This window comes from Diadema antillarum, unplaced genomic scaffold (assembly GCF_040938485.1).
Source record: "Diadema antillarum isolate AM-2024a unplaced genomic scaffold, OU_Dant_1.0 scf00000066, whole genome shotgun sequence".
Taxonomy (NCBI): Eukaryota; Metazoa; Echinodermata; class Echinoidea; order Diadematoida; family Diadematidae; genus Diadema; species Diadema antillarum.
In genome coordinates this window covers 157,723-171,144 of record NW_027270955.1, presented here as the reverse complement: position 1 = coordinate 171,144, position 13,422 = coordinate 157,723, and the positions used below count along the sequence as shown (strand labels likewise).

The following is a 13,422-nucleotide window of genomic DNA, read 5'->3' as shown; positions in this document are numbered from 1 at the left end:
TTCATGTCAGGAATCGTGAAAGAAAAGTGAGTCAAGTTCGGTCTATCACACACCTAGCCACCACACTCTACCGTCCCGCTCGTAACGGTCTAGTCGAGCGGTTCAACGGTACGCTGAAGCTCATGCTGAAAAAGATGAGTGAGGAGCAACCTAAAGAATGGAACCAGTATCTCAATGCACTTTTGTGCATGTACAGAGAGACACTGCACGACAGTACCGGGTTCTCGCAATTCGAACTGTTGTACAGAAGGGATGTCCAGGGTTCCCTCATGATTCTAAAGGAATGGTGGGCAATATCTATGCCTGACACCAAAACTGCATACCAGGGACGTCATCGACTTCCGCAAAAAGCTGGAAAAAATGTGTGAAATTGAACGCAAGAAATCGATGAAAGCAGATGGAGGGCACCGCGCAAACTACAACTGAAGGGCCAAGGTATGAATGATCAATCGTTCCAGGTAGGAAATGGAGGTTTTGATACTCCTCCCTATAGATCAAAACAAACTGTTGATGCACCGGAAATGGCCTTTCAGAGTTGTAGACTGTAGGTGCAGTAGTGGGCAAGCTGGACTACTGCATCGGAATGGGTCAAAAGGTGACAACATCAATTGGCCTCATTGCCAAGTCCCTCACCACTGGCCCAAGAGCATTGGCCCAATTGTCCATGGACAGGACCAGTGCCCGACACAAAATGCGATTTGGAGTTGCCAAGACATTTCTTGAAGAGACAGTTGACGTCCTTCAAACAAGTTTCTTTCCTCTCAACATTGACGAATCAGCATCACACAGAAACTAAAAAAATCTTGCTGTCTCAGCATTCTACTTTTCTCAGAAATTGAAGTGTTGTTTATATCCATCACATTGCCTCTGTGTCATTGATTAGGGTAAAATGCAGAATCTCTCCCAGAGAAAGTGGATGAGACTTACACTACAGGGAAACACACTGAATCTTTTGTCAAGAATTTCCTAGCTAAGCTGATAGAGAGCTGTGATGTAATGAGGGGATCCACAACTGGCTTGGAAGTGAGATTGTAAAATGATGATAGGGATCCTGATCAAATGATTGGCTGAGAGCAGTCACATGACCAGTCTTTCATTTTGCCCTTGCATGACCAGCATGCATCCAATCATACAAATGACTAGTACAACCACCCCTCAGAAATATCATCAGTCCGGCGCAAGATTGCATCGCCAATCTCGTCAAAAAGACTGAAGGTCCGCTGCTGGGGCAACCCCGCCGAATGAGGGCCTCAAAATCGCCTCTGCGTCGTGTAAACTCTTTGCAGTCATTTAGTACGAAATATTGAATATCGCGTGCGGGCGATCGAGACCTGTCTGCACTGCTCCAGTCCGAGTACACCTGTCATGTACTGTCGAAAGTCGTGTCGTAGTTACACAGTACGCAAGGCCTGTGATTGACCGCCGACTTGGAATGCACTTTGCTTTGAGTATACAATGGATAATCGATGAGGTCTTGATTCAAAGTGAATCTTGAAAACTAAAAAGCGTTCATCGATTATCATTTATATGTCGCAGTTGCCTACGGGCTGGATGGAGGAGTAGACCTCTAGACAATGGTAGGACAAAATAATATAGAATAACGTAGATATTTAGCATATTTGTGGTACACCTAGGGGATACGGAGTGATCTTACATTTTCTTCAATGTCCAAGATTACACTTTTGCCGTATTATAAATAGGACCCTATTCGTAGCACGAGTAGGCCTATGCATGATAGTGCTTTTTTTTTTTTGGTTATTTTGTGATTTGTTTTTGCCTTTAGCAAATTCAGAATATCATTCCACTGTCATGAAAACATGATCAAACCGAAGGCATTTCGGTGCAAAAAAAATAATAATACAAACAAAGAGAAGAAGGGAGTTGAACATTGAATATGGACACACAATTAAGTGACAGAGAACTGCTGTTCAGCGGGATGGCAGAGTTTAATCGTTGGTCTACTTGAATCAGAATGCTAAGTAGCCACATGAGACTAAATTAGTGTAACAACTTCATAAACATTTATTTGTGTATATTCATGTCTGGTCAGTTAATTTCCTGCTGCATTGCATTTGTAACTTCATTGAAAAAAAACTAACTTTTATAAAGGCCGACAACACTATGTTTCCGAGGTCAACACAGCAACTGAATGCAACTGAAATTGTAAGTATACTTTTGTGCTCATTTTCTCTGAATTTACCTGATGTTGACATCGTCTGGTTTGATTAAACAAATTATCATGTCAACACACATATGGGTCATTCCATGAAGTTGGGTACACAATGGGCAGTACTGTTCATCATGTTATGTATCTGTTTTCAGAGGTCCCAACAAAAGTTATTTTAATCTAATATCCACATTGTCTGATTAATGAGGAGTGATAGAATATATTATCAAAAGGGCATAGTTGAGACTTTATGAAAATCCCGTTTTTTGATGATTAAAAATGTTATTTTTTTGTAATTTTTGTGTTTCTTTTGTGACATCAAAACATTGTTTGTGTTGTTTGAATATTAAATAAATACAATTTACAGTAAAGAAAAATGAGTTGTGTATTTATTCACATTATTAACTCTCATAGTCGGCACTAATAGACAATTCCCCAATGAAGAGGTTTTTCTTGGAAAATTACCTCTTATGAGATCATGTTACTATCGTAACATTTCGTGTCCGCGAAATGGTAATGAGGATTAAATATTTGCGAGTGGAAAACTGCAGAAATACGAGAGAAACATGGCAAGAAATGTCTTATATATGTTTGTTGTCAATGGATCTTTAAAACTGTGAAAAGAAACAATCGCGTTTGACTGCTTTTGGAAAATACGGAGGAATAAGGTGCTTGTATATTTTCTTCGTGTCCGTGGAAAAAGTTACGATGGGAACAATTCTCCACGATCCATTCGGCAAATGACGTACGCTCACGAGTTGACGACACATTGCCCGGGTTTCCGGATGATGCGACTTGAATGTGACGAGTGCGATCGGCTTGCAGACGACCGGTTAGAACAGCTCAAGCCGCTTTTGTGTTTCGTGGGCAGCTGTTACGATGGAAACGACGTGTCGCTTTTGACAAGGTAGGCTAGCTATCTTTCTCATGTTCTGACATGATCGTATCGTACTTATATTACACTTTATGATCGATATTTCGTAGATTATACCCACAGTTAACGAAATTGTGTGGGCAGAGCCTCGAAGAATATTTCATTAAAAAAAAAACCACAATCGGCGCGAGTAAAGTAATTCGTAATGATATTGCATCTTTAGTCCCACTCGTGTCTTTTTATGTAAGTAAATACATGTAGTTGATTACACATGGAAGTCTGGTGGTAAACGACGACATCAGCGCCCTTTAGAAGTATCGAGTCTAGACTAGTATGACCAAGGAGGTACTACGCTTGCCTAGTACCTCCTTGGGGCTTGGTATGACCTCTTGCTGTAGTATAAGACTTCCTTATTGAGTTATCACCACATAAACCAAACGTAATTTATTGGTGAGATAGTTTGCTGAGAACAAGGTTCCACAAGGACAGGCGCATGCAGAAGAACGTCGCACGCTATTCTCGACGATATTTCCGTATGGGATGACCTCATCGAGAGTGTGACAACACGATGTCAATATGCAGGATTTATAGCACATTCTGAGCTAAATTTTAGGTCATTTAGAAAATAAAATATTTCACTAAGGAGGCTGACAATCGCTAGTTTACCGAAACTAGGGGCCCTCAACCATACAAGTTACTACTAATATGACACTAGTCTCTGTCTATCTTACAAACGGCAAAATTTGCACATGAAGTTTACTTCGCTAGTGTTTCTAAGTTTAAAAATGACCATTTAATCGCAGAGGGCACCCTTCAAAATACAATTCAAATAATGCCATTAATATACAACCCAATATAAATTTGAGGTACAGTGGAAACTCGATATAAAGATCAGTGTTCTACTGTTCTTTATAACAAGATTCCCCTGTATTAAAAAATGTAGTGTTCATATTTACCTAGAAGGTTGCCAGAATATATATTGTAATCTGCAAATCATATTTGAACTACATTTCAGTTTTAATTTTATTTTAATTTTAATGTTGTCTTTTCCCCCCTACAGCCCCCCCCCCCCCCCTCCTTCCAACTTATGATTACTTCAAGTTCAGGCTGGTTAAACACCGATAGACATGGCTAAGAAAAAGCCTTTCCATCTTCGGTTGCGATGTAGTATTGATTCGGAGGCCCGGAAGCCCTCAAAAAAACAGTCAACAGTAAAGTTAGTAAACAGTAATGAAGCTGCTTCCCGAACAACAAAGTGGCGACATAAGTTGAAGGCCAACAACCCACAAGAATACACAAAATTGTTGAAAAAAGCTGCGGAATATAACAAGTTACAGAGGATCGAAATGTCCCTAGCGGAGTCCACCTTAAAGAAGAGAAATATCTCCACTGAAGAGAAGGAAAAGTCTGAAAAGTTCCTAGAACAAAAGAAGCGGTGTAATGCGACTGCAGCTCTGCGAATGAGGAAAATGAGAGCAAAGAAAAAGGAGGAGCAACTACGGCTTCAATCAAACAAAATGAAACAAACACCTAGCACCAGAGCTCAAGACAAAAGGCAAAAAGAAAAATTACAAGCACAGGCAAGAAAGAAGCGAGAGAGACGAGCAGCAATGTCAAAAGAAGAACATGAGCAATACAACGCAATGCGACGAGAGAAATACAAGCAGAAAAAAGAAAAAGAAAAGCTTATGTGGATTGAATCGCAGAAGCTCAAGGCTCGAGAAGCAGAGCTAAAGAAAGAAGAGGAACGTTTGAAAGAAATTGCAGAGGCATTCGATCAGAAACATGCGGAGTTGGAAGTCACTCGCAAGAAACTCTCATCTGCAGGATGTGACGTGAGAAGTTCTTCGGCTAGAAGAAAAAGTTTGGAGAGAGTAAGGGCAGTTATGCCACAAGACCGAGAAAAGTGTGTTTCTACGATGATAGATCTATTTCAGAAGTCCTCTCCAAAAAAGCGTGCAGCACTGAAGAAGAGAGGAATGCACACTGGCCTTGAGGATGCCCATCATGAAGTCCAAAATCTCCTGACATCAAGCATTAGTGAGGAAATGGGCAGACTAAAGAGGAGCAAGAAGAAGAAAGACCTAGAAAAAAGAAGGAATATTGCTGCATCACTAAAGATCTTGAGCAAGTACCGACTTCAGAAAAAAGGATCGGCTCTCTTGCAGATGGGCCGCAAGATCATCTCCTCGGCAAGCAAGAAGAAGCAAATGCACGACAAGAGAAAGCTGTCCCCAGAGGTAGCAAGCGCAGTCATCTCGTTCTACGAAGAATCAGCCATCGACCTGCCTGATAAGAAAATGGTATCCATGAAGACCATGAAAAATATTCGATATCTTCAACAGTCAGTGGCGGCTTTGTTCTTGAAGTTCAAATCACAGAATCCAGACATGAAAGTAGGTGCAAAAACATTCTACAGCCTCCGGCCACATCATGTAAAGCTCCAAGGATCAATCAAATTCAGGGCATGTTTGTGCGAATACTGCACAAATATTGAGTTGAAGGCAACAGCAATTAATAATTTAGCACACAGTTACGGAATGAAGTCCTTCTTTGATGGCGTTCACTCAGTGAATCGCGTCACAATGTGTCCCAAGTCTGAAGGAGCGAAGACGTACATGCGACATTGCTCCGAGAGGAAATGCAAAGAATGTGGTCCCAAATTGTTGAGATCTTACCTGAGACCGCTGGTGGAAAAACACGGCCCTAAGCATATGACATGGAAGAAATGGATTCGGGTCAGAGTGGACGAGAATGGGAAGACGATCACCAAGCAACAGATTGTCACCAACGACGGGACAGTATCTCAATGTCTGGAGGAACTTGAAGGGGAGACGGTCACTATCAGTAAGCATCTGCATAGTGCGTCTTGGCAATCTCAGCAGTTTGCTACACTTACCAAGGACATGCCAAACAACTGGGTCGTCATGGTCTTGGACTTTGCAGAGAACTTTGTATGCAAGTACCAAGACGAAATACAAAGCGCACATTGGTATCACACAAACGTCACAATCCACCCTATTGTTTGCTATCACAGATGTCCAACATGTGATGAGACAATGCAGGAGTCACTCGTCTTCATAACAGGCGATAATCGACATACATATCATGCAGTGCACCAGTTCATGTCACAGGCAGTACAGCATCTCCGGCAAAACATGGAAATTGACAAGATCATCAGATTTACAGATCAATGTGCAGCCCAATACAAAAGTAGAGGACCATTCAAGGACATTGCTCTTGCACAGCAACATTACCAAGTTCCAGTAGAGCATCACTATTTTGGTGCCAGACATGGGAAAGGTCCGAGCGATGGGGAAACGGCTGTTGTGAAACGACAAGCTTCATTAGCTATTAGTTCTGGGCGTAAAGTAATGAACAATGCAAAAGATGTATATGAGTTCTGCCAAGATGAATTGACAATACAACCAAGCCAAGCCGAATGTCTCCACTTTCAACGGAAAGTGTTCTTCGTAGAGGAAATGAATCACAACAGAGATCACAAGGACGTCCAGACCATCAAGGGCACCAGGCAACTGCACTGTGTAAAGGGTGAAAGCAGTGGACGGCTGTGGACAAGGAACCTGTCTTGTTTCTGTAAAGGCTGTGTTCTCGGGAATCAGCAGTGTGACAGCAGAGGGACTGTAGATGACTGGAAAAGTGAAAAGCTGTTTGCTGCTACGATTGAGACATCTCATGGTAAGAACTAAATTAACCTTAATATTTACCTAGAAGGTTGCCAATATATATATTCATTTAGTATTATTGACTAATGCTAGTTATTTGTGATCCAAGCAGAAAGTTTTCAAACAGACCCATCTTATTCATTGGTTGTTTTAAAGTCAGTGGTTAATATTGTGGGTCGATTTAAAAAATTGTACAACTGCGATGTCTAAGCAGTGTAACAATGTTCAAGTGGATGAATAAACGGCCAAGAATATAAAAGTTTTGAAAATCCTGCCTTCACTATCCAGATTTCTATGAATAAAGAATGAACCACTTCAGTAACAGTTTATTCAACACTATAGCCAATGGGGAAATTTGAGCATCGTAAAACAGTCATTGCAAATTTACATTTTTGCAGTAGTATTTAAATTATCATTTTCACAGCAATTTTTGCAGGGCTTCATTTCTACACTATATCAGATTTACTAGTAGCACGTGGGACCATGTAGCTCAGATTTTTTTCAACTGGATTCATTGTTAACAAATGCCTTTAACATATATTTCTGTAAGTCCAGGGTTTTTGAAAGATGTTCTTAAACTTATAACTCATGAATTGCTGCTGCACATTACACCATTGTCTTGCCATACGCTGCCACGATGACCAAATGTTGTTCTATACTACAGAGTTAAATATGTGCGCACTATCTGTACATATTTTTCTTTGGATAGACCAATGTTTTTGTTCGTTACAGAGTGGTACAACAGCAAAATTGTGTAAGTGTGAGGTGTTCTTTACAGATACAGGTGATACTGAAGACCCGTCTTCCATGACTGTTGCAGATGATGACTTGGATGCTGACGGCCCGTCTTCCATGACTGATGCAGATGATTACTGGGAAAGCGAATCCTCCCCTTCCTCTTCACCTGTGAAACAACTGCATGTTACCGGTTTGTACAAATCAGTAATATCGCTGTTTATGTTTTCTTCAACCCTTTTTTATATTAGGGAGTTAATTTTGGCGATATGAAAAACAGTTTATTTGTCCCTCGGATGAAACATTTAAGGTAGCCAATGCCTTTTGCAGAGCCCACAAAATGCCCCAATCATTGTTTGAAACCAAAGATATTAGTATTTGGGCAATATCTGTGAAATTTCGAAATCAAAAGTTGTGTAGAATTCAAAAGATAACAGTTGTAGTGTAGTCGGCATTCAAGCAACAACAGTGCATTTATCGTTCGGGGACTGTAATGTAATACTTAAAATCCAAATAATAATGTCAGTAGGTATACGAATGTCATAGTAAAGAATTCACTTATTTCTTTTTGCTGTATTTTTAGTGATAAAATATACCATGAACATGATCAATCGATCAAACAGGTCTGTAAAAGGTAGACTAAGTCTAGAATAAATGTAAGGCCTTATAATAAATATACCAAAATAATTTGAATCATAGTTTTCAACTTAACTCCATAAATAAAGTTGCACAGAGGTTTCACAATATTGTCTGCTTGAATACTGTAGTGTTCCCACTAATTCTGACAAATTTCATGCAAAAGTCATTGTCTACCATTAAGGTCTTTTTTATGTATAATCTTCAACTTTCACAGATAACGTGGTCATAGGTGTTCCAACTTCCCACCCGCCTTCTACGTCTGACAGACAGCTTCCCGTTGAAGTCCCAACTTCTAACTTGCTGTCTACTGGTACTGAGCTTCATGTTGAAGACCAAACCTCTCACTCGTCAACGTGTGACACACAGCTTCACATGGAACTCCCTACTTCTCACTCGCCATCTACTGCTGGCACTCGGGTTCATGTTACAGGTTTGTAAAAATTATTTTTTACATCTCAACTTTCAAAGTTCAATTCAAGATTCAAATAATTTACTATCATGCACTGAAGCATAGAAATCATTTCAAATTTTCTGATATACAAAGGAAAAAAATGGCAAGTGGTATAATGTTAACAAATGTACTTAAGATTTTACTTGTTCTAATCATTGAAATTGGTCCCTGCACATGTATTGATGTTCTTGGCAATTTAGGTTTTAACAATCATAGCGCACATGGATTGGAACCCCACCAGCATGAACCCAAACACATGCGCACACACACACATTTATACATACCTCACAAATGAACACACACCTGCAAATGTCCCCATTTTTAACGCTTAAGTCCACCCACACCAAAATACTGATGTGCACTTAAACACCTCAGTGACCTCACCCACTGCAATGCGTATGTATCCACGTGCACTTACAGCATGGAGTCAGCATGAACACACACGTGGGACACATGCTCACCTGCACCCAATTCTAGTCCCAAAATGTCTGTGTTATTTATGTTTAAAGTTAATATACCCAATTGCACATGCAATATATTATGTACATGTGAAGGGATATTTTTTTCCCAACAAGTTAATCACACCTCCACTTTATGCATATTTAGGGAGGCTGTTACAAGATTTATGGAGAGACATACCAGTTCAATTCTGTTCAAATGAGTTTTTCTGTGGATCAAAATTCTCTTTCAGAATAACTATGTCTGAATGCAGGAGGATGTATGTCTTCTTTCATATTAAAGATCACTGGAGATCCTTTTACTGATTATGTTACGTGCAGTACTGGTTATCTGAGAATTGTCTATTGGTGACAGTTTTCTTCTATTTTGCAAAAGCATTGTTACTTTATAATTTTAGATATTTTATCTTTATTCATATATACAGCTTATCGCCAAACTCAGGACCTTCAAACTGGGGATTTTGTTGCCGTTGTATATGGTAAGACGTGGTGGGTCGGAGAAGTCCTGGAGCTGAAAGGAGAAGATGCACATATCAACTTCTTACTCAATAAGGGTGATAACAAGTACTCTTGGCCAGACAAACCGGAGCAAGACTGGATTCGGAGAACTGGGATCTTTGCCATCTTCCCCTCTCCACCAATTCCTGTGTCCTCAAGACATCTTGGATTTGAAGAAAACACTTTTCGTTCACTGGCAACTAGAATCGACACATTCATCAATCTTGAAGAATAGGATTAGTAGGACAGGATGCTGCATTTTAGAACAGGAACATGTATATGTGAATTAAAACAGCCTCAGGACAGCTTTGGCATTCTTCAAATTTTCTAAAATGTTTTATTGGAAGAGTATATGTAAGGAATAAAATACAATGTTTAATGGTGAAAATTCACCTTCCGTATCTCATTCCATTGTATGTTTGCCTTTTTTCATTCTTCCCATGAAAGATATTAAAATTAGCAAATGCCGAAGCTGTTTCGATCCTTTTATGTTATGAGGCACTACTGGCCAGGATCTCCTGCACATCATTCAGTGTAGAGTCTTAGTGCTGTAGTATTCGGTTATTTTAAAACCCAGTTAACCTACTTCAAAAATATGGTTGTGTTTCGGTCATATAATGTACAAATTTTTATACAGGTTGTACATATTCCTTCATTATTTTGCAGGTAATATTTATAGTGATAATTTTACTCGTAATTCTATTTGTAATAATATTTTCAGAACATAATGAGAATCAAAACAGTTATCCAAACCCAAACCATTTTGACCAAAGACGGTTTGGTTACTGCTTTGTTAACCTTTTTACTACAGCACTAGTGTAGACGTGCAGGACTGCGCTGCAGTCATCAGCTGAGGAGCTAGTAGCATGTGGCCTCAACTAGAACAAAATGCAAATGAAAGTATGGGTTATTTGGAATTTTTCATGTGAAAAATGAAGTTTGAATTCTGAATCAAAACATTGATTGAAAAACAAACACACATGCTCATATAAAAAACTGTTGACAACTCATGAGAAACAGGAAAATCTTAAATCAACAAGATATTGTTATAATTCATGGTTTAGGAACTTAATTTTTAATTCATTTAATAGAATTGATATTTGTATGCTAATCAGAAATCAAGTTTTTATGTGACATTACTTTAATACTAAATAGAATGACACAAGTTAACAATACAGGGGAACCGAGAACAAGATTCTTAAATTTCTTGGGACCATCAAAGTTAGATTGCTGTATTGAATCCTTGATAGTATCAGGGCTATTATACATAAGTATTATGAGTATAGGGAACTTCATTATAGTGAGGTCCTTAAGACCATATAAATTAGTGTGTTATATTGTAAATATGTTCTACTAGTAACACAAAAGAATACAAAGAAGTGGGACAAGAAAGATTACATTGTAGTAGTGGAGTTCGTCAGATCAGTGTTCTACTGTTCTTTATAACAAGATTCCCCTGTATTAAAAAATGTAGTGTTCATCACAACGGTGATGGCAAAGAAATTCAAAGTTAGAATTCCTGTAATAACTTCAAAACTTGAACAAAAGCAAAATGCAGGCACTATGTGACTAAAATTAAAAGTATTGTAATAAAATAGTATCAATATAATGTACATGCAAGAATATGGATGTAAATATAAAAGTCACTGTAACTTGAAAACGCATTGATAAACCAATACAAGAACTGGAGTGCCAAAAATATTAGTAAGGTAACATGCAAGAAAATGTGAATATGAGTTGTAACAAAATCTGAAGATATTGGGAATTTCATTTTGAATTAATGAATAAAATTATAATTCTGTCGTTCAATATGTCATTGTGATAGGCATGCACATTAAATTTGAGCCTACCCAGACTACATGCATCAAGTTTTCTGTAATCTGTACATTGTGTAGGAGGAAAGATAATCTTTCAAAGAAGGGTAAACGATTGTAATTAATTAAAATTATCCATGTGATTGCTTATTTTTGTTCAATTAAAAGCTGTTCTTGAAGAAAATCAAACAAAAATAATGAGATACATGCATTATTTGAGTAAAACTAGCAATTTGATGTTTCACGTGTAACAGGACGCCGGTATCTTGGTGTCTTTGTTACATGTGAAACCACCAAATAAACTTTGGGACAAATACATTATGATTATAAGAATAAAATTCTTATATATATCTTTATATAATTATTCTCAGTCATTACTTGAAATTTAAAAATGTTGAAAGTCTGATAAATCGAAAGACAAATTTATTGTTTCACATGTAACAGGACACCAGAATCTTTGTGTAATTGTTACATGTGAAACCTTAAAATGAAGTTTGGGCAAATAGTCATTTTGTATATGTGTCCGCATCTTTACTCTCCGATCTTATTTAAACATTAACCTGTCCTCTTATGCTTCACTCTATTTCCTTTATTATTCATGCTACATTTAAAAGAATATTAACAAATAGGACACTATTTTAGTGTTTCACATGTAACGGGACACCGGTATCTTGGTGTCTTTGTTACATGTGAAACCACCAAATAAACTTTGGGACAAATACATTATAATTATAAGAATAAAATTCTTATATATATCTTTATATAATTATTCTCAGTCATTACTTGAAATTTAAAAATGTTGAAAGTCTGATAAATCGAGAGACAAATTTATTGTTTCACATGTAACAGGACACCATAATCTCTGTGTAATTGTTACCTGTGAAACCTTAAAATGAAGTTTGGGCAAATAGTCATTTTCTGTATGTCCGCATCTTTACTCTCCGATCTTATTTAAACATCAACCTGTCCTCTTATGCTTCACTCTATTTCCTTTATTATTCATGCTACATTTAAAAGAATATTAACAAATAGGACACTATTTTAGTGTTTCACATGTAACAGGACACCAGAAAATCTGTGTAATTGTTACATGTGAAACCGTAAATGAAGTTTTGGGCAAAGTAGTCATTTTTGTATGTCATTTTGCATATTTATTTTCTGATCTTATAAACATTAGCATGTCCCCCTATGGCTCACCATATTTCCTGAATTATTCATGCTTCATTTCAAAGAATATTAACAAAAAGGACTATGTTTCAGTGTTTCACATGTAACAGGACACCGGAATCTTTGTGTAATCGTTACATGTGAAACCTCAAACAAGGTTTTGGGAAAATAGAGTCTTTTTGTATTTGTTAACCTTTTCACTTTCTGATCCTATTTAGGCATTAGCATGTCCTCTTATACTTCACCCTGTTTCCAGTATTAGTTGTGCAGCATTTCAAAGATATATTTACATTAAGATTGAATTTCAAAATTGACCCCTAAAACTGTCTGCAGACCTTTCTAATAAGAAAATGTTGTAGGATTTTTAAAATTTTTAACTTTCGATTGGTATTTTTTGCTGTTGCTGGTGTGGAAAGAGTCACAACATACTTTCCAAATATTTCTTGATTTATAAATATCTTGTGGCAAACTAAGAGAAAAAGCAGATTTTCTTCAGATCAAATTGGAAGGTTGGTGTCCCTGTTACATGTGAAACAAGTGGGCGTTATCTTGAATGTGTGATGATGTGTAGTGGCTACGCTGCAAGATTCAAACTTCTAATACAGTTTGTTTGATATACTCCATGTATCTATGTTTCTTGAGATGACAATAACTAAGCTCTGCATTAGTTTTGAAATTTTGAGCCTCATGTCACACTTTGTGTACCCAACTTCATGGAATGACCCATATGCCTACTATGGAGCTCCATGATCTTCAGAGATGAAGCGATCACGGCAGTGTTTTTTCCCCGTGTTTCCTTCCATCACACTCTGCCATACATTTATGTACACAATTTAGATGATGCACTTGCCATAGTACAATGAAACCGATTGCCGAGGAAAGGTCGTTTGACAGGTGCGAGACCAGAGACATGGTCACTCATGGTTGCGTAAT

At 37.9% G+C, this 13,422-nt stretch overlaps 1 protein-coding gene across 1 annotated transcript; it reads left to right on the top strand.

The window, feature by feature from the left end:
• The first annotated feature begins 4,106 nt into the window (after positions 1–4,106).
• LOC139716558 (uncharacterized) lies at positions 4,107–13,086 on the top strand. Its single transcript, XM_071628094.1, has 4 exons — positions 4,107–6,740; positions 7,506–7,655; positions 8,316–8,531; positions 9,436–13,086. Exons 1-4 carry the CDS (start codon positions 4,169–4,171, stop codon positions 9,741–9,743), a joined length of 3,246 nt encoding a protein of 1,081 aa, XP_071484195.1. The 5' UTR covers positions 4,107–4,168; the 3' UTR covers positions 9,744–13,086.
• The last annotated feature ends 336 nt before the right edge of the window (positions 13,087–13,422 follow it).

Bases quoted from the DNA above. Each gene is read 5' to 3' on its own strand.
- LOC139716558 (XM_071628094.1), top strand. From the start codon at position 4,169: ATGGCTAAGAAAAAGCCTTTCCATCTTCGGTTGCGATGTAGTATTGAT. The intron at 6,741-7,505 runs GTAAGAACTAAA...TGTTCTTTACAG, and splicing joins TACGATTGAGACATCTCATG to ATACAGGTGATACTGAAGAC. The intron at 8,532-9,435 runs GTTTGTAAAAAT...TCATATATACAG, and splicing joins CACTCGGGTTCATGTTACAG to CTTATCGCCAAACTCAGGAC.